The sequence below is a fragment of the Camarhynchus parvulus genome, chromosome 23 (genome assembly GCF_901933205.1).
Source record: "Camarhynchus parvulus chromosome 23, STF_HiC, whole genome shotgun sequence".
NCBI classification, from domain to species: Eukaryota; Metazoa; Chordata; class Aves; order Passeriformes; family Thraupidae; genus Camarhynchus; species Camarhynchus parvulus.
In genome coordinates this window covers 1,378,907-1,398,202 of record NC_044593.1, presented here as the reverse complement: position 1 = coordinate 1,398,202, position 19,296 = coordinate 1,378,907, and the positions used below count along the sequence as shown (strand labels likewise).

Genomic DNA, 19,296 nt, shown 5'->3' with positions numbered 1-19,296 from the left:
GTATTTTCAAAACTAGGTTTTATTTTTACCACAAACATAAATTTTTTTCCAGAACACGGCAGCAGGACCAGCCCAGTCCAGCTCGGGCAGCGCAGGCTGGGAAGGGATTTATCCCAGGAAGGATAAATCCAACCCCCTTGGTAGGGGAATTCCTATGGAAGCTGCAGGAAGGGCAGGGCTGGGGGGTCCCCGGGGTGCCCCATCCCTGCTGGTTCCCTGTCCCTCCAGGCCGGGCTCCCCCATCCAGCCCCTCCAAGCAGCGAGCTCAGGCGCACTCCCCGCAGTCTGAGATGATCACCTTCTGCTTTGGCTTCCCATCCTTGGTGCCCTGAGCCTTGGAGGAAAGAGCAGCAGGAATTCCAGGCGTGAATGCTCAGGGCAGGAAGGGGGTGCTCCCCCCTGCCCTCACCTACCTCGATCTCCCTGACCACGTCCATGCCCTCGGTCACCTCCCCGAACACCACGTGCTTCCCGTCCAGCCAGTCCGTTTTGTCACAGGTGATGAAGAACTGGGAGCCGTTGGTGTTCGGGCCCGAGTTCGCCATGGACACCATCCCTGGGGTCAGAAAATGCAGAGTCAGGGCTGAGTCAGGAGCTGCTCCTTCAGCCCAGCCCCGTTCCCACATCCCACAGAACGCTGCTGGGTAAAATCCACAGAAACTGGAAATTAATTATGCTCAGAAACACTTGCAAGTGTGAAAGATGCTCAGCTATTTTTAGCTGCAGTAACAGCAAAGCTGTTTGTATGGAGATAAACCTATTTGCTTGCTCCTGCCTTTCACAGTCATGCTGTGACACTCCTCGTTTAAAATCAAGCAGGAAAAGCAGCTTTGAAATTGTTTTTCCTTTATGTAACACTGCAGATAAAGTGGATGCAGAGGGAACGATGCATTTGGTGAGACACAAGGGTCTGAATGTGGCAGAAAAATCTGCCCAATGTCGAAGATAATAATTATAATTATAATTCAAAGCTGCTGCTATCTGTGGTGGTGTTTGCAGAGATCCCAGGATGAGGGAAGAGATGAGAATCTTGACTCCATGTTTCAGAAGGCTGATTTATTATTTTATGATATATATTACATTAAAATAAAATTATATATTAAAACTATACTAAAAGAATAGAAGAAAAGATTTCATCAGAAGGCTAGCAAGGAAAAGGAATGGAATGATAATAAAATCTTGAGACTGCTCACAAGATTTTAGGAATAGAATGATTATAAAATCTTGTGACTGCTCACAGCCTCGACACAGGTGGCTGTCATTGGTCATCAAGTAAAAATAATTTCACATGCTGGCTAAACAATCCTCCAAATCACATTCCAAAGCAGCAAAACCTGGAGAAGCTGAAGCTTCTCAGCTTCTCAGGAGAAAAGATCCTGGCAAAAGGATTTTTCATAAAATCCTTGTGTCTGTGACACAAGGGTCTGAATGTGGCAGAAAAATCTGGCCAATGTAGATGATAATAATTATAATATATATTTATATTATATTTCTATATATATATTTATTTATTTATAATATATATTACAATTATAATTCAGGACTGCTGCTATCAACACAACTAAAACAGCCCTATGTGATGCTGAGCTGTTTTCTCTCCAGTCCCTGCCTGAGGTGGCTTTACCTGGCCCTGTGTGCTTGAGGATGAAGTTTTCATCATCGAACTTCTTCCCGTAGATGGATTTGCCGCCGGTGCCGTTGTGGTTGGTGAAGTCCCCGGCCTGGCACATGAACTGGGGGATGATGCGGTGGAAGCTGCTGCCCTTGAAGCCGAATCCTTTCTCGTGGGTGCAGAGGCAGCGGAAATTCTCTGTGCGTTGGGGGGCAAAGGGGAGGGAGGTGAGAGCTGAGCCCCCCTGGGGGTGCCCAGGAGGGCAGGCTGAGCCTTCTCCTCACCTGCAGTCATGGGCACCACGTCGGAGCGCAGCAGGATCCGCAGCCGCCCCGCGGGCTTGTTCCCGATCTTGATGTCCATGTAAACCTGGGGGTTCACCCGGGATTTCTTGGCAGGAGGCTCCTCCTGGGTAGGAAAAGGAAGAAAGGCAGGTTGAGGTGACATTTCTCTGCTTTGTGTTCTCATCCTTTGGGGTAATGGGGATACAGATGGCTCTGGTTGTTTTTCCTACCTCCTGTGCCTCTGCTTTGGGGGCTTCTGCTCCTCCCTCCTCCTTGTTCTCCTCCAAAGTCTTCCCTGAAAACTTCTTCAGCCACTCGTCATCTGACCAGACTGTGCCACAAAAGGGAAGGTCAGAGCACAGGAACTGACCCAAAGGGCCACAGCTCAGCTTGTGCACAGAGCTCTGAACATGCCCAGGGATGTTCTGCTCCCCAGCTCACCAGGCCTGGACGATCCCTCCTTAATCCTCATGGGTTTGGCCAGGTTCACTCGGATTGTCCTGCCAAAGAGCTCAGACTCGTTCTGCAGAGGGGAAAAAAGCACAGCAAAGCCCACCAAAAGGTATAAAACCACGGTGCCCCCCAAAGCCCTGCAGAGCTCAGGGGACACAGCTTCTGCTGCATCTGTAGCCCACAGCACCCAGGGCAGCAAAGCCACACATCCCCAGGGAACAGGGAGCACGAGTGGGAGCAGGGTTCATACCATGTTGTCAATAGCTGCTGCTGCATCCTGCCAAAAAAAAAAAATCATTATTAACATTTATTCTCAAGGTCCAGCATAACATTTTAATATAAAGACAACTGCCAGGTTTTCCTAAACCCCATTTATCCCAGGGATGTATGAACTGATGGGTTTTGTAAAAGCCATATCCAAACCCCATCCAGGCGGGGTTTCCAAACCCCATGTGGTTTGGAAAAACCAAACCCCTACTAACTGCTTGTATTTCAGATGTTTTACTGCTGCCATGAGCATTTGGGAGAGGAGAGATTTGTGTATGAAACCCAGATGATCAGAGGACAAATATATGACAGCCCACGAAACCAAGAAACCCAACCAGGGACAGTGGCAGGGAGAAGTTTGGGGTGGAAACAGGAAAAGTGGGAATTCAGCCCAAGGGAAAATAAGAAATGGGGAGACTTGGAAGAGCAGAACAACATCTGAATGTTATGGTGGGTAACCCACAGGTGATTTCAGATTTCTCCAGCAAGAAGAGGATCCATCCCAAAACCCCAAGGGGACCAAAAACCCCATGGGGACTAAAAACCCCAAATGGCTGAAGCACTCACCTCTGCCAGCTCAAACTCCACGAAGGCGAATCCCCGGTGCTTTTCTGGAGGGAAGGAAGGAAGGAGGAGTCAGGGTGAGCACGGACACAGCGGTCCCACGGTGCGGGGGTCGCACCGAAAACCCGCACCCGGGGATGCTCGGGGGATGTCCCACCCCAAACCCGCACCCGGGGATGCTCGGGGGATGTCCCACCCCAAACCCGCACCCGGGGATGCTCGGGGGATGTCCCACCCCAAACCCGCACCGGGGATGCTCGGGGGATGTCCCACCCCAAACCCGCACCCGGGGATGCTCGGGCCGGTCCCTCGGGGGATATCCCACCCCAAAACACCCGGGGGATGCTCGGGCCCCCCAGGCACGCACCGGTCTCGTAGTCCAGCGGGATCTGGATGTCGGTGATGTCTCCGAAGGGGATGAAGGCAGCGTGCAGCACTTTCTCGTCCACCTCCTCGGCCAGCCCGCCTGCGGGGCGGCCGAGCGGTCACCGGGCACCGCCGGCGGCCCCGGCCCCTCGGGGCTCCCCCAGCCCGGCCACTCACCCACGTACAGCACCCGCTTGGTGGCCGCCATCGTGTCCCGGTGCCCCGGAACGGCTCGGCGCGGCTGGGCCCGCCCCGGAACGGCGGCAGCGCTCCGCCCTCCGCCGGCACGGAGCGGCTCCGCTCGGCTCGGCTCGGCTCGGAGCAGCTCCGCTCGGTGCGGCTCGGCTCGGCTCGGCTCCGCTCGGCTCGGCTCCGCTCGGAGCGGCTCAGACTCATGGAACACAGAACCCGGCCCTGTGTATGCCTGCCTGAAAAAATGCGTATTTTATGATTGGCTTTTCGCAAATATTAAAATGAATATTAAATGCGTTGTGTTAGAAAGTGATGCTGTGTTAATTCTCTTAAGTGGTGTGGTAAATACAGTTTTAGGTGATAACAAAATGTTATAACAAAATGTATGCAGGATACTTTTTTCTTAAAGAAAAGACTCGTAGCAACACAGCAGCCACAGGACCACTAAAAACTGAGCTGAAAATGTGGAAATGTAAACAAAGAACGACAAAAACAGGCCAAACCCTTGTATCCTTCACTTCAAAATACCTCCCCAGCCCTTCTCAGATCACTCTTTACAGCCATCACCCCTTCGGATACTGCCCCAGGCATGATTTTATATACTCATTAGCCAAAATTAGCAAGCAGAATAAGTCAAATCCCTGTTTAATGTATTCACCTCCCAATAACTGCCCATCAGTTTAATTTCACAAAGCCACAGCACATTTATACACACAACAGAAAGAAATGATGACACAGTGCAAGTTTATTCCTTTATTGATAAATGTTTCCCAAACTTTCCAAACTGGATTGTTCAATTAAACACAAACTCACAAAAATACTTCCAGCCTAAAATCCTCAACGTCCTCTTTAGAAGACACGAGGGGCAGCTCTGTTCTGGCAAAGGAAAAGCTTGCAAACCTCCCAGATTCTGGTTTTGGAAACCTTGAGCTTCAGAGTTGGCTTTTTAAATAAGATCTTTTAAGATTAATTTACAAAATGCAATATAACTATGTGATACAATGCACGGCCTTGAGATCTGCAGGAGAGTGAAGGATCTTCAAACATCTTGAGCTGATGTCTAGGAAGGGGCTATTTGGCTTCTTTGTATCCTGGAGGGGAAAAAGGGAGAGAAGCTATTCACAGCATCCCTGCTCCAGGCTAGGGAATATTCCAGCATTCCAAGGAATAAGGATTCCAATATAATTGGGAAGGTATAGAGGAGCTGCTCGTGGTGGTCAGATGATCAGAAATTGTTATTATCCACAAGAAACTCAAATTCTTTGCTAGACCACACAGTGAAAACAAGAATTCTTCACCAGCTTGAGTTGTGATATCTGATCACAATCAACAGCATAGAAAGTCCTGGAGATGGCAATTTCAGACAACTCACAGAAAAATGGATCATGAGAAACAGGAATCAAAAATCCTTATCCATAAACTAAACAAGAGCCAACCCCAAACACAGGTGACACCACTGGTGTGGACAGACCTGTCCAGTGAAACATTTCCAACATTTATTATATCCTGAAGGCAGATGGTTTCCAGGATAAGGAATGGGCACTAAGAGCCTGATTAGCCTCAAAATGTGGCTATTTCCCACATTAGCAGTTCCACAAGACTCATCCCCAGCATGTCAGCTCCAAGGAACACCTCAGGGACTTCAACATCTTTAGACCCCTTAAATAAGCATCAGAATCAATATTTCTTGACTTCTACACAAATATTCTGCTGGGAGAAACTACATTAGGAGCTTTTTGTTGTTGAAGAATGCACTACAATCAGGTAAGTGCTGGCCACAGACCCACATGAATTGTTCACTAAACTGTGTTTTATTTACTGATTCTGGAAGCTCTTCACTGAAGCTGAGGACAGAGACACTCACCAGTCATCCTGGTTCAAGAGGTAGCAGCAACCACACCCACTTTTTGGGCAGCTTCTTTCTTGGCTTGGTGAGCCTGCAGCACTGCCACAGCCTCCTCCACCTGGGGACACAAATCCAGTGAGATTTTCTCCCTGCTCAGAGGCCCTCTCTAGACAAAAAAAGGGAGCCAGCAGCTCACCTTGGAGCGGAGGGACTCTGGAGATTCCAGCATGTGCAGCAGCTCTGAGTTGTCAATCTCTAGCAGCATTCCTGTGATCTTCCCAGCCAGGCTGGGGTGCATAGCTTGGATCAGGGGGAACAAACGTTCTCCTGAGGGAGGAAAAGGAGTTCAGGTGGATGAGTTTGGATCTTTGAAACCTCAAAGGGATGAAAAGTGATAGGTGAGCAGTGGGGTTTTACTCACCCAGCATCTGTTTCTGCTCCTGGGGAGGGGCAGCAGCCAGCATGGAGGCTGTCAGAGGCTCCTGGCCCTGCACATGCACTGCAGGCTGAGGTGCCTGAAAAGGGCAGACAAGGGTTCTGAAATAAGGATAAGGCTGATTGCTTCATATTTAGACAATTCTAAGATGTTCACTCCTAAAACACAATCTCTGTCAAGCCTACAGAACACCTCAGCTTCAGAAAAGGGCAGGTGAAGTGTCCTTGGTTCACCAACATCCCTGCAAGTCTTGAGCTCAAAACTCAGGAATGCCACACAGGAACACCATAAATATCTTACAAAAACTGGATCAAACACCATGAGATGTTGAGAAAGCCAGGTGCAGATGGTGCTCTTTCTTTCAATGACACCCCAGTGAGAACTTGGCAAAGAGGAGAGAGACTTAAATGGTTTCAAGACAGGAACAAAGAAACAAGAAAAAAAATCCTTACAGCCAGTCTGGCTACAAAAGGGCTTGTGAGTACAAGACAGATAAACCAACCAGGGTGCCCCTGGCAAAGGCACAACTGCCAGGTTTTTAAATTCCAAATTAGGATTGTCTGGGTCATAAAAGGAGCTTGAAGTTTCTATAAAAATACTCCAGTTGCATGTGAAACTGCAGGGACTTCCCAGCCCAGCCCTGGTGGTACCTGCAGAGGCTGGACACCTGGGTGTGGGCTGCGGACACTTGAGGCATATTTGTAAGGAGGGACAGCCCTGGGAGCAGGGGCAGCTACAGGAGGACGGGGAGCCAAATTCTGTGCTGCTGTGCCAACACCTGCAAAGGAAGGAGAACACAGTGACAAACACCTGCAGCAACATGCTAACAAGCTGGGATGTCTGGTTTTAATTCAAACTATGCTCTGCATGGTGATACTTCTTTAGAAACCAAAGTGTAGCTGGTTAGCTCTGGAAGGGGATGTTCTCCCTAGAACCAATCCCTAGATTCCACACCTTTTGTTTACCAGCTGGGAAAAAATGAATTTGGGTGCTCTCCTCTGAAAGCAAAACCCATAAGCCACAGAGATTTCTGAGTGGTGTTGCAGGGGTGTAGAGATAAGTCCCAAACCAGTGGAGAAGAACCCATCTGGATTTCCACTGCTGTGCTGTAGCACCGGGTGCCCCCAGACCTGCACCGCACAGCGAGGAACAGGAAAGCAGCAGGTGCTGGCTCTAACAACCATCTTTGGGAGAAGAAGCCAAGTCTCCACAGCATCCTCCTCCCTCCCAGAGAAGGGGAAAAGCCCAGGAAGAGACCCCATCTTACCAACTCTCTGGGCAGCAGCAGGGAGGCCGCGGGAGGCCGGGGCGTTGGCAGGGGCCAGGTGGCGCAGGGCGGGCCGGGGCCCCGACTGGCGCATGGCATTGGGCATTCCCTGGAAACCTAAAGGATGGAAAGAGGGGAAATCTTCAAAAGAGAGCCAGCTGGCAAGGCAGGACAGTCAGCTGCAGGGGTGTGCTACAGGTGGTGCGCTGTACCATGGTATTTTCTGAGAAATCCTTTCCTTAGGATCTTTATCTCCTGAGAAGCTGAGAGGCCTCAGGAACAAAATGTAAACAATGGTTATCTGCTGCTGTGGAATGCAACAGGTGCATCTGTGATTGGTCTCATGTGGTTGTTTTTAATTAATGGCCAATCACAGTCCAGCTGTCTTGGACTGTCTGGTCAGTCACAAGATTTTATTATCATTTCATTCCATTCCTTTCCTTGCTAGCCTGATTAAATCCTTTTCTTCTATTCTTTAGTGTAGTTTTAATATATAATTTCCTTTTAATATAATATATATCATAAAATAATAAATCATCCTTCTGAAACACGAAGTCGAGATTTTCATCTCTTCCCTCGTCCTGGGACCCCTGTGAACACCACCACAGTGCACAGGGAGAATGAGAGAATCACAGAATATGCTGAATTGGAAGGGACACGCAAGGATCAGAGTCCAGCTCCTGGCCCTGCACAGGACCATTCCCACAAAGGAAAGCATGAATTGTTCCTGTTGGGAAGTACAGCTCCCAAAGGGTTCTACAACCAAAACCTCTGGCACTCTCACCTTGAGGTCTCCCTCCTTGCTGCCATCGTGGGTTGGGTCTCATCTGTGTCATTTGGTTGGGTGCATAGTAAGTGGGTCTGCTCTGAGCCTGGAGGAAGATCAGATAAGCTCAGAGGCAACATCCAAGTGCATCACAAACATTGTTTACAACGTGTTTTGGCAGCCGTTGCCAGGACTCAACACTCGGGTCGGATTAAGAGAACAGGCAGCTAGCAAGTCCCAGAATTAACTCCACTGCTGCACCCCTCATTAGGAGTTACTGCTTACAGGCAGGAGAAAGGCTCAGTGAGATTAACACAAAGGTAAAAACCCCACGGGAGCTCACCTGGGGCACAGCAGGCATGAAATAGCCGCCAGCAGCGGGCTGGAACTGGTTGATGATGGTGTTGGCAGGCAAGGCCCTCATGCCAGCGATGCGCTGCATGTACTGGTTGGTGAGATGGGCCTTCCTCTCCTCCTTCCTCTGGGCCAGAGCCACATAGAGGGGCTTGGAGCCCACGATGCGCCCGTTCATCTCTGTCACAGCTTTGGTGGCCTCCTCTGGAGAGGAAAAGCAGACAAAGCCAAAGCCTTTGCTCCGTCCATCTTCCAGCATCACCTGCAGTAAAGATCAATTGCTAATGGAGTACCAGTACAACTGAGCTGAAGAAATTGTGGTATTTTAGCTTTTAGGTAGCACATAACTTGTTGCAGAGGTGTAGAGACAGGTTCTCATGAAGAGTCACCTGTCTGGATTTGCTCTGCGTTGCTGTCAGCACCATGTGTCCCCAGGCCCACACTGCACAGTAAGGAATGGGAAAGATTTGGTGCAGTCCTAAACGCACAGAGGAAAGTGCCATTTCATGCTTACCACCTCAAGCAAGCATGTTTGCCACTTCCTTCCTCCCCTTTTAGTAAGGGAATGAAGTTTTCAGTACAATCCTACTATTTACTAGCCAAGGTGTTTTCAGAATCACAATAGCCACAGGTTAAGAACAGCCCTTTAATCCCATGGCAGACAATAATTCCTTCTTCAGGCTTTAAAATCCAAGTAACCCCCAAATCCCACAGTACCTTGGCACTCGTTATTGACCCAAAAGGTGAGAACTCCTTCCTCAGTTTTTCATCATCTATAGTGTCATCTAGGTTTTTAATGTACAGGTTAACACCCTGGAAAGGGAAAGAACAGCATGACATTCACAACATTAAAAAAAAATTCTTAAGCACATCAACTGTTATCCATCTGCCAGAGCTGTAATTTATCTGAAAACTCTTAATTTAGCATCATGTTCCTTCCACACCACCCAAAGCTGAAGGTGATAAATGTTGCAAAGGCGTAGAGACGAGTCCCACTGTGGTGAAAGGGAGCTTGTCTGGATTTCCTCTGCCTTGCTATGGCATCATCACATGTCCCCAGCCCAGCAGTGCACCTCAGGGAGTGGGGGAGTTTCAGATGCCACCGCTGACACGACCCAGTTCTGCCACAAATTACAGAGAGCAGTGCAGAGTTGTACTGTCTCTTCCCATCCCTCCAAGGATCCCCATTTGAAAGTCAAGGAGAATTCATGCCTGTTGTCGTCCTAAATATTTTCAGTACCAAAACTAAGCCCTGATGCCCCCTCTGCCACCAAATACCATGGAGACACCTCTGTGTTTTAAGCCAGGATGTCTCACAGGACAATAACTGCCCTGGCAGTTCCTTCAAGAGATCAGAAATAGTGCTTAAATTGAGAAAATAAATATTATTCACCTGGTACCGGCTGAGTCTCTCCTGTTTTAGCTGCTCAAACCTTCTTTTCAGCTCTGCCTGGCGCTCAGCCTTCTTCTGTGCTCTGCCCACAAAAAGCATTTTCCCATTGATGTCCTTCCCATTCATTTCTTCCACTGCCTGCACAGAGGGTTCAAGAGGAAACTCTCAGCTGCTGCAGCAGGACAGCCCCTGATCCCGTCAGAGCAGGACTGCCCAGAGCTGACGTTGGGTCCCTGCCTGTCGCTCAATAAATTTGCACATTACCTTTGCACTTTTCCTGTTAACAGCAAGCTCGTTAAAGACAAGCTGAAGTTACCACACAGATCAAGCTGACACACCATGGAGTGCTGAACTAACTTGGAAATTCATCCACACCCTTTCTTGTAATTAAAACTACATTTTAACAAGCATTCTGCTTAGAAAAGACCATTTTTGAGCAATGTTCTCACTCTAGGTGCCCTCCTCCTCCTTCAGCCCTGCACTGTAGTATTTCTTCAGCAATTAACATTCTTGATTATACCACTGAGTGGATCTAGGAAACTGGAGGGACGCCAAGTTACCCTTGAATGTCAAGCTATTAAGGTGCAAAAGGTTTCCAAGTTCCCACATCTAGAAGAGGTCATGCTCAAGGCAGAATTTTCTTCCATTTCAGAAACAGGCTCCCAGGATAACTTCAGAGAAGAAAAACTTGGTTTATCTAAGCAACATAAAAGTTGGTCGTACCTTGTTGGCCTCTTCATGCTTTTCAAAGCTTACAAAGCCAAAGCCTTTGGATTTTCCAGTGGGGTCTGTCATCACTTTAACACTCAGAGTTTTACCTGTTACCAAGGGACAGGGTTAGTAAAATATCAAAAGTATTTCAAGATTATTAAATTCTATGTAATATCTCATCATGTCCTCAGCTTTAAAGTGACCAAGCTAGGGACTACACAGCAGCACTCAAACTACCACATTTCATGAAATTCACAGCCTCAATACAAGTATTTCTGTATTTACCATATTTGCCAAAGAGCTCCTTTAGTCTTTCATCATCCATGTCATCCCCAAAGTTTTTAATATAGACATTGGTGAATTCCTTTGCCTTGGCTCCCAGCTCAGCCTCCCTCTCTTTACGAGACTTGAATCTCCCAACAAATCTGTAAGATAAAAAAAATGAAAACCCCAATAAACAGATCGGTTTCAAGAGCAAAAAAAATAATGTGTGACTTGCGGCGAGGCAAAAAAAATGAGTGTGCAGTAGGAGCTGGGAATGGGGACAAGAAAGGGTGACAGCAGAGAACAACAAACAGGCCACAGACCAACCAGAAAAATCACCTGTGCTGTGTCTGGCCAAGGAGTCCCAGTGGCCCTAGACAGAACCCACCCCAGCCCGCTCGCAGAGAGGTGGCAAATCAAGGCTGGGTCAGGGAAACCCACCAGTCCTGGAATGGAGGGGTAGCAGGCCATGGCTTGGGCAGGGTCACTCACCAGCCCTGGAGTGGAGAGGTAGCAGGCCAAGGCTTGGGCCAGGAGAACCAGTGCCTTGTGTGTCCCTGTTAATACCGAGATGCATCCCGGAGCATGTGAGCGCTGCTGCTGCCGCCTGTGACACTCACACTTTGCGGTCGTTGAGCAGCATGCCGTTCATCTTCTCGATGGCCCTATCTGCAGCATCCTGGGTCTCAAAGTGCACAAAGGCGTAGCCCTTAGAGCCATTCTCATCACACACCACCTGCAGGACAGGGAGCAAAGGCAGCTGTCAGTGTCCTTCCTCTGCCACGGGCCAGCAGGTGAAAATGTGTGACCGCCAAGGGTTGGCACCAGGCAGTTCCTGACTGTCACAGACACGTTTTATGAAAAATCCTTTCCTTAGGATCCTTTTTTTTTCCTAAGAAGCTGACAGGCCTCAGGAACAAAATGTAAACATTGATTATCTGCTGCTGTGGAATGCAACAGGTGCATCTGTGATTGGTCTCATGTGGTTGTTTCTAATTAATGGCCAATCACAGTCCAGCCGGCTCAGACTCTCTGTCCGAGATACAAGCTTTTGTTATCATTCCATTCTTTTTCTATTCTTAGCTAGTCTTCTGATTAAATCCTTTCTTCTATTCTTTTAGTATAGTTTTAATATAATATATATGATAAAATAATAAATCAGCCTTCTGAAACATGGAGTCAGATCCTCATCTCTTCCGCTCATCCTCAGACCTCTGCAAACACCGTCACACCTGACAAGGGTCAGTTCCTGAGCCTCAGATTCCTGCACTTCATGACCAAATCCAATAAAATTTCAGCTTTTGGTTAACTCTGCCTTTCACAGATTCTGTTTTAACACAAAGGTCACAGGTTTGATCACAGTAGGCACCATTCATTTAAAGAGCTGGACTTGATGAGCTTTGTGTGTCCCAACTCAGAATATTCCGTGATTCTGCTCCTTACACTTGTGTCCCCTTCACTACCTACACTCAAGTTCCTGATCATGTCCCCACCCTAAAAGAACTGGACAATTAACCACATCTCACCTTGCAGGACAAAATGTTTCCAAACGCTGAGAATGTGTCGTAAAGTGCCTTGTTATCAATGGATTTGTCCAGGTTCTTGATGAAGACATTCCCAACCCCTGACTTCCTCAGGGAAGGGTCCCTCTGAGACCACATGATGCGAATGGGTTTCCCTTTGATCACATCAAAATTCATGGTATCCAGAGCTCGCTCAGCTGCAAGAGAAGCCAAGAACAGATTTTCTGTGGTTGGTTAGAAAATAAAGGTTTCCAGCAGGTGGGTGATTATTTTCTTTGAATTTTACTCAGCTCATTTGGGTTATTATCAGAGGTGATCAAAGACTTTTAACTCAGTGTTTCATGGGAGTCTTTGCAACACAGTCACTAAGTATATAAGAAGTTTCACAGACTTTAAATTTACATTATAGCAATATATTCACCACCACAGCAAAACTGCTTTATTAGCCATATTCTGAATTATTATAAAGGTATATTACTCCACCCAAAGAAGGAAAGAAAAACCAGGAAACTCTGGTTTAAAAAATGAAATAAAAAGAGTGACTGTGTGGCTGTTTTGCTTTTCATGAAGCTCACATCTCCCCATCCTCATTTCTATTCAGAGAGAAGGATCATCTCCCTGTCAGGTCAGGGAAAATGTGCACGAACACATGGCTGGTTGTGAGGACATGAGTCAGCCTCTACATAACTTATGTGGCCAAAAAAATGATTCCAAAGTTGCTCAAGCTGAAGATGACAAGAGAGCTGAGAAAATTCTGGGGGGAAAAAGGTCTGTACACCCCATCTGATTAACAGGGAAGTGTTTATCTGAGCTCTCAAACACCAGCACTGTCATTCTAACCTGCACTGCAACCCCCCTCCACGAGGCTATTTCTGCTGCCTACTGGTGTATTAAAAGGATCATTACGTACACACATCAGGATCTTGTTCATAAAATTGAGATGCTTGCACTGTTCTGTGCCAGAAAACACTCCCAGCATGGAGCGAGCAGAGAAGAAAGAAAGAGTCTTAATTCCCAGCATGGAGCAGGCAAAGAGATGGAAAGACATGCATTAAAATCAAGGAAAATTAACAGGGCAGAACCCAAGTTTTCCAAATTTGTTTGGCTCAGTTCTCCCAGGCCACCTTCACCCTGTGGTATTTGCTGATTAGATTTCAGGAGCAGAAAATTCAAGGAAAAAACCAATCTGAACACCTTGCACGTGACTTGGCTCATGCAGCCTGATTAACTACTCAGCATGTCCCAAAAGCACCTCCAGGAATCCAATGGAACACTGCCCACCAAAGCCTGCACTCCCTACCCCCAATGCCAGCCTCCACTACTGCATGGAAGTTTCACAGAATTTTTCATGTGCTTTGAAATGTGTTTTTTCGTTCTTGCTGCTTTTTCAATTGAAGTGGGACCATCACTGTTCTCCCCACACACAAATCCAGTTGGAAACAAGCTCTGCTTGAAAAAAATATATAATTTAAGGACTCCAACAGCTCTGCTTAGACCAAGGTGTTAAATGCAACAAACTGCCAGGCTAAAACGATTCCTCAGCTGCTGCTCCAAGTCCGTGCAAGCCAGGTTCTTCCTGCAGTCCTTTCCTGGTGTAGGCAGCTCAGCAGGAGAGCCGGTGCAGCTCGTCAAATTTGGCAGTGTTTATTTATAGCAGGCAGAGGTCCTGCAGAAGCATGCGCTGGCAAGGGCACAAACTGGGTGGATAATGCCATTTGCAGCAGGAACAGGCTGCTGCTGGAAGGTGACAGCAGATCAAGCAGTGGCTGTATAAGCAGGGGGAGTGTGATGGCTGCACAGCCAGCGCCCAGCTCCAGAGCACTTAGGAAGTTCCTCCTGGTTCTCCCTGAGCAGATACTATTGCACTGCTCTTTCAACAGGTTGCTACTGTTCCACTCTATTATTACACCCAGACACTCCTGGTGAGCTGTGAAAGCCCTACAAGGATTCCCCGAGGGATCTGTGCCACACCCACAGGTGGAGATGCAACCCCTCTACACCAGGACCTCAGAAAACCTGTGAAGGATCTGAAAGAGCTCTGTGAATGACTCACACCAAGCACATCTGATTCATTTCCTTCATCTGAGCAAACACCTTCTCATTTTCTTCTATTTAAGCCACAAAGCTTCAGCCATTTCAGTTCCTGTATCTGTTTCTCTCCCACTGGTTCCTGTCATCCTTCCAGCAGACTCAACTGCGGCTCATACAGAACACAAAACACTCACAGCCCCTTTCAGGCTTGCTTTTCATTCCCTTTCTGATAGGGAGAGCACCTGAACACTCACTGCAGTTTGCCTCAGGCCCCAAGAGCAATTAACCTCCCTTGCAGATGCAGAGTTAACACAATGCTGGAATTAGTGGCTGTGGTTGATCAGCATGAAGATCAATACCCCAAGATTCACCCAGGAGAAACTCCACACAAGAAGTTTTATTCTCTCCAAACCTCCAGGCTCTCGCTTAGGTCACTGAGCAAAAACTCCTGACAAGGAAAGCACACAGAGCAAATTCAGCCATTTATTTTTTTTAATAAGAGATGGTGCATATTAAAAAAAATTAAATTCCTCAATCACTGAGATTACAACAAAATGCTGCTGCAATGAGGCTTGCGTCAGTACCAACTCTTCCCTTTAACTTCACAATTTGCCTTACACAGCTCCTCCTTTACACTGTCTTCAATGAGGAGAACAAACAAGTTTATTTATACTTTCCTACAGAAACACAGATCTATTTCCAGCCCTGGGATCCTCCTCAGCTTGGGAAACATTCTGTTTTTTCTACACTTTCAGAACACCTTATCACTGCAGCCAAACTGAAGTTTCTCTGCTTCATTGCCCTGAGCTGTCTTTTTGTGACTGTCAATGTTTGGAATTCAATTCCATGCAACACATGAACAGAGAAATTCAGCTTGTTTGTTGAGTTTGTTTTCTTTCCCTTCTGCACAGTTAAAAGAGAAACAATATTAACAACCACAGCTGAGCCTAAACTAGCCAGAACTTTGAAGCATTTCCTCACCCTGCCTATCACAGGATGACAGGCTCAGAATTCAGCATTCCCTGGTTACTACAGCAAGGAACTGCAATCAAAACCAGCAGAGCTCATTTTCCCTAAAAATAACCTCTCTGCAGCAGACTGCTGTCAGTTAGACAATGCCTGTCCAGCATCACTCCAGCACCTAAAAAACTGTAAAGAAAAACACAAGTTTTGGCCCAGTTTGGACACAGGAACCTGGAAGTGCAGAGCATGTTTAAGATGTGACAGTGTGAGCTCCTCATGGCCCTGAAATGGGGAAGAGCTCTGGCTGCTTGATTTGCTCTGTGGACACAGGGGCAGAGTCCTGCTTTAGAACACACCAAAATAAAGTTAAAACGTTGCTTTCTTCAGATCTACAAGCCTCCACCCTTCCACAAAAGGGTGTCAGGGAAATGCAAATTATCATTTATCAACCTTTTTAACACCTACTACCAGTTCAAACACACCACGTGTCCACAAGAAGTCTGCAGAGCACAAAACCTCCTGATTACTGTAAGCACTTCCACAAAAGGTGCCAGGGAAATGTAAATTATCATTTATCAACCTTTTTAACACCTACTACCAGTTCAAACATACCGTGTCCACAAGAGGTCTGCAGAGCACAAAACCTCCTGATTACTGTAAGCACCTACTCTCAACCATAAATCCAATCAGATCCTACAGTGCTCCCCCCTCGGCTTTTCTCAGATTTAGTGGGATGAAGCCAAGTGCATTTCTGATTATGCATTCCTGGAAGAAAACACAGAATCCCTCCTCCTCTCAGGAAGCCTCATGCAGGCAAGTGCCACCTTGAAAACAGTCCAAATTTCTGCATTTTACAACAAAAATTATATTCTTCATAGTCAAGTTTGTTTTGGAGAGACCACAGCCCTTTTCCAAGCTATCTCTCCATGTCCTGCTGCATTACATGGAGTGCAGCAGCTGGGTTTTTTATTTATGCTGCAGTTTGACAGGAGAAATTCAAAAATTCACATCTCTTCATGAGGGCAGGAGGAGTTCGACTATTTCCCTGTCCCAATATCCACTCAATGATTAGGTTTAAACCACTTGACCTTCTAAGACCTACCAGTAACAAGACACCAGCTACTAGCTCCAAGTATCACTTCAAGCCCAGGAGCTTCCTAAAATGTCTGCTGCCTCCCCAGGAGCCCAGAATGGTGCAACCTCCCCCTAAATTCCTGCCTATTTATTACCATAAAAGATTACCTTGGAATGTATTGGGAAAGCCCCAGTTGTACAAGGTGCAGAGTGCTTCTGCTAAAGCACATGGGAGCAGCCACTGATCCCCTCAGAGATCACACTTCTCTGCTTTGAGAGAACTTTATCAACACTTCTGCAACCCATCTTCCCAAAATCTATATAATTCAAGCTGGAGTTCCTTCCTGGCTTTGTTTCTGCTGCTTGTTTTTATGTCTGATCCTGCAAAATGAGTTCAGAGCCTAAGGAAGGCAGGTGAGCTGGAATAACTTTGTTCAGGACACAAATGTACCAAGGTGGTTTTATACAGGGCCTCAGTTTCCTTCTTTCTCACTGAGAATCTTTAAAACACAAATACACTGCCCAAAAACAAAAGCTTTTTTGTGCCATGAATGAGAAATTATACAGCAGAGTGCAAGTCAGCTTTCAATCAGCATGATAAGGGAAAGGATTAAAAGTGCTCAGTCAGATCAGTCCAAGGAAATGGCATCACAAGGAACTGCCCTGGGAGAGGAAACTCTGCAAAAATGTAAAGTAAAGTTTACTTGTTGCTGAAATCTGTGCTGCTGTAAACTGGTTCTGAACTCAAGGGAAAAGATCACTCTTATCTCTACTTGGATGCCTCTATCACACTGAGATGCTGTTAAATCCCAGCACGGAGCAATAAACTTGCAGCAGTCAGCAGGCAGAGCTCTGAAAACTGGGGCAGAAAACGCTGACCCATTTTCCTTCCAGAAAAGACGTGTTCCAAAATGACCTCTCCTGTCCCATCTTTCATGTGCTGCTTCAGCTCTGCAACACCTGGCTTTGAGCAGGAAACAAAGTGTGGAAAAAAGAGTCTGGCAAGAGCAAAGCAAATGTGGCTTCTGCACATGACACAATCTGGTTCTCCACACATTGAACAAAGCGTTTTATTTCACTTTAAAGCAAGAACGCCACTTCCCCGACTGGGAGGCACATCCAGCTGCTTGAACAACAAGAGATATTAAATGTATTAAACTGGGAGTGCGTGGAGCAGCCACAGATCAGTCACTTAACTGAGCACTCAGCCTACTCTGAACTTTCTCTGCTAGGACTGGCTGTACAAATCCCCACAGAAACAGCCCCAAACTACCCCAGAACGAAGGGAAACACCACGGGGATTATTTCCTCATGAGAGGAAAAACCACAAATCTGGAATTTACTATCAGTGCAAGAAACAGGCCTGTCTAAAATTACAGATGTTAGAAAGAAGTGCATTTTGTAGACACCAAGCAGTAAAAAATCTTCCAGCTGCAATCACCAGAAAAGGACGACTCACCCTATAACGCTGTGATGGGCAACACGCGAATTAGTGGGGGAAACGAGTTAAAATGAGGGGGGAAAAAAAAAGCCATGGATGCGGCTGCAATTGTCACTTACCATCTGCGGGCTGCTGGAAGTTGACGTAGGCGTAGCCCAGGGAGCGGCGGGTGATCATATCCCTGCAGACCCGAATGGACAGCACGGGGCCAGCCGGGCTGAACTTCTCATAGAGCATGGCCTCGGTGATATCGGGGTGCAGGTCCCCCACGTACAGCGAGGCCATGGGGTAACTGCTGGCGGCCGTGTTCATCTTCCCCTCGGCGCTCTCAACCACTGGGGGTTTTCACTTGGGGGTCTCAAGTCAAGCTTCTTATAAATATTAGTTCTGGGGAAACACTCAAAACTCTTAATTAAAGGCTAAGCTGCGGCCGGCAGAAGCTTGGGACAAGGGGGGCTGGCACCAGAACACAGAGCAGCTGAGAGGGTTGTGCAAGCTTGAAAAATCAGCAAAAACACCTCAAAGTTAAGCTTCCTGGAAAGGATAAGACGCCAAAATTCATCCGCCGGCTCCCGAGCGCTTTGAGGCAAAAACCGCCTAAAACCCCAACGTCTCTTAATCTTTCGCTTCGATTTAGCCCAGATTCTGCAGAGCGGCGGCCCGTTAATTTTCTGAGGAAATAAAAAACAAACAAATATATAAATAAATAAATAAAGCTCTAACACGCACTAATACAACTATTTCTCTTAAAACTGGCTCGGGCTAGATAGCCTGAAGGTATTATAAATAAACCAGCGCGGCACGCGGCGGCCTGAGGGCGGGCGGGCGCTCCGGGCAGGGCGCGGCCGCCGCGCTCTCCCAGCGCGCCGCGCTCCCCCCGAGCGCTCCCTACCCCGCGGCGCCGACCCAGGGCGGGCTCGGCGGCGCCGATCCCGACCCCGACTCACACCGTGCGGCCGCGGCGGGCGGAGAGGTGGCGGTTTCGAGCGGCGGGCGGCCCTTTATAGGCGCCGCGGCGGCGCGAGGGGCCGCGGTGCCGCCGAGAGGAGGCGGCCGGGCCCGGGCCGGAGCGCCCCGCGCCGCGCGCAGCGCCCCCCAGCGGGAGGGAGGACCCGGCCGGCTCCCGCCATTTCAGGGGGCGCCACAGGAGAACGGACCGCCTTGGGAATGATTAAAGTTAATTGTTTTGGAAATTGTGTCGCTTGCGTGATTAGATTTAGGGTAATAAAGGAAAGGAGATGCTGGAAGGGGGGTCCGGCAGAGGTCGCAAAGATGGTTTGGGGTCTGGAGCATTGCCCTTATGAGGGGAGGCTGCGGGAGCTGGGCCTGGAGGAGGAAACGCTGAGGGGATCCCATAAACCCATAAAATATCCCCAAGGACAGAGGAATGTGCCAGACTGTGCAGTGTTCCCAACATGGAGCAACAGCCATACGCTAAAACACAAGTTTCACCTCAACAGATTTAGGGATGAACAATCCCCTGTGGGCA

The 19,296-nt window shown here is 47.8% G+C and overlaps 2 protein-coding genes and 3 non-coding genes across 5 annotated transcripts; all 5 read right to left on the bottom strand.

Moving 5' to 3' along the window:
* Window positions 1–3,773, bottom strand: PPIE (peptidylprolyl isomerase E). The gene is made up of 10 exons (XM_030964551.1): window positions 3,724–3,773; window positions 3,548–3,646; window positions 3,184–3,227; window positions 2,600–2,626; window positions 2,338–2,419; window positions 2,127–2,227; window positions 1,897–2,020; window positions 1,625–1,810; window positions 414–556; window positions 1–334 (listed from the first exon to the last, which is right to left on the bottom strand). Exons 1-10 carry the CDS (start codon window positions 3,752–3,754, stop codon window positions 266–268), a joined length of 906 nt encoding a protein of 301 aa, XP_030820411.1. The 5' UTR covers window positions 3,755–3,773; the 3' UTR covers window positions 1–265.
* A 703-nt stretch (window positions 3,774–4,476) lies between these two features.
* On the bottom strand, window positions 4,477–18,858 carry PABPC4 (poly(A) binding protein cytoplasmic 4). The gene is made up of 16 exons (XM_030964735.1): window positions 18,755–18,858; window positions 17,927–18,478; window positions 12,302–12,495; window positions 11,396–11,511; window positions 10,797–10,936; window positions 10,524–10,618; window positions 9,801–9,938; window positions 9,125–9,220; window positions 8,397–8,669; window positions 8,072–8,159; window positions 7,288–7,404; window positions 6,671–6,798; window positions 6,006–6,099; window positions 5,781–5,911; window positions 5,603–5,702; window positions 4,477–4,829 (listed from the first exon to the last, which is right to left on the bottom strand). Exons 2-15 carry the CDS (start codon window positions 18,117–18,119, stop codon window positions 5,616–5,618), a joined length of 1,890 nt encoding a protein of 629 aa, XP_030820595.1. The 5' UTR covers window positions 18,120–18,478; window positions 18,755–18,858; the 3' UTR covers window positions 4,477–4,829; window positions 5,603–5,615.
* On the bottom strand, window positions 7,056–7,188 carry LOC115912957. Its single transcript, XR_004061359.1, has one exon. It is a non-coding gene; the product is annotated as a small nucleolar RNA SNORA55 (small nucleolar RNA).
* LOC115912966 lies at window positions 8,754–8,881 on the bottom strand. Its single transcript, XR_004061367.1, has one exon. It is a non-coding gene; the product is annotated as a small nucleolar RNA SNORA55 (small nucleolar RNA).
* LOC115912958 lies at window positions 9,372–9,507 on the bottom strand. Its single transcript, XR_004061360.1, has one exon. It is a non-coding gene; the product is annotated as a small nucleolar RNA SNORA55 (small nucleolar RNA).
* Window positions 18,859–19,296: the final 438 nt, after the last annotated feature.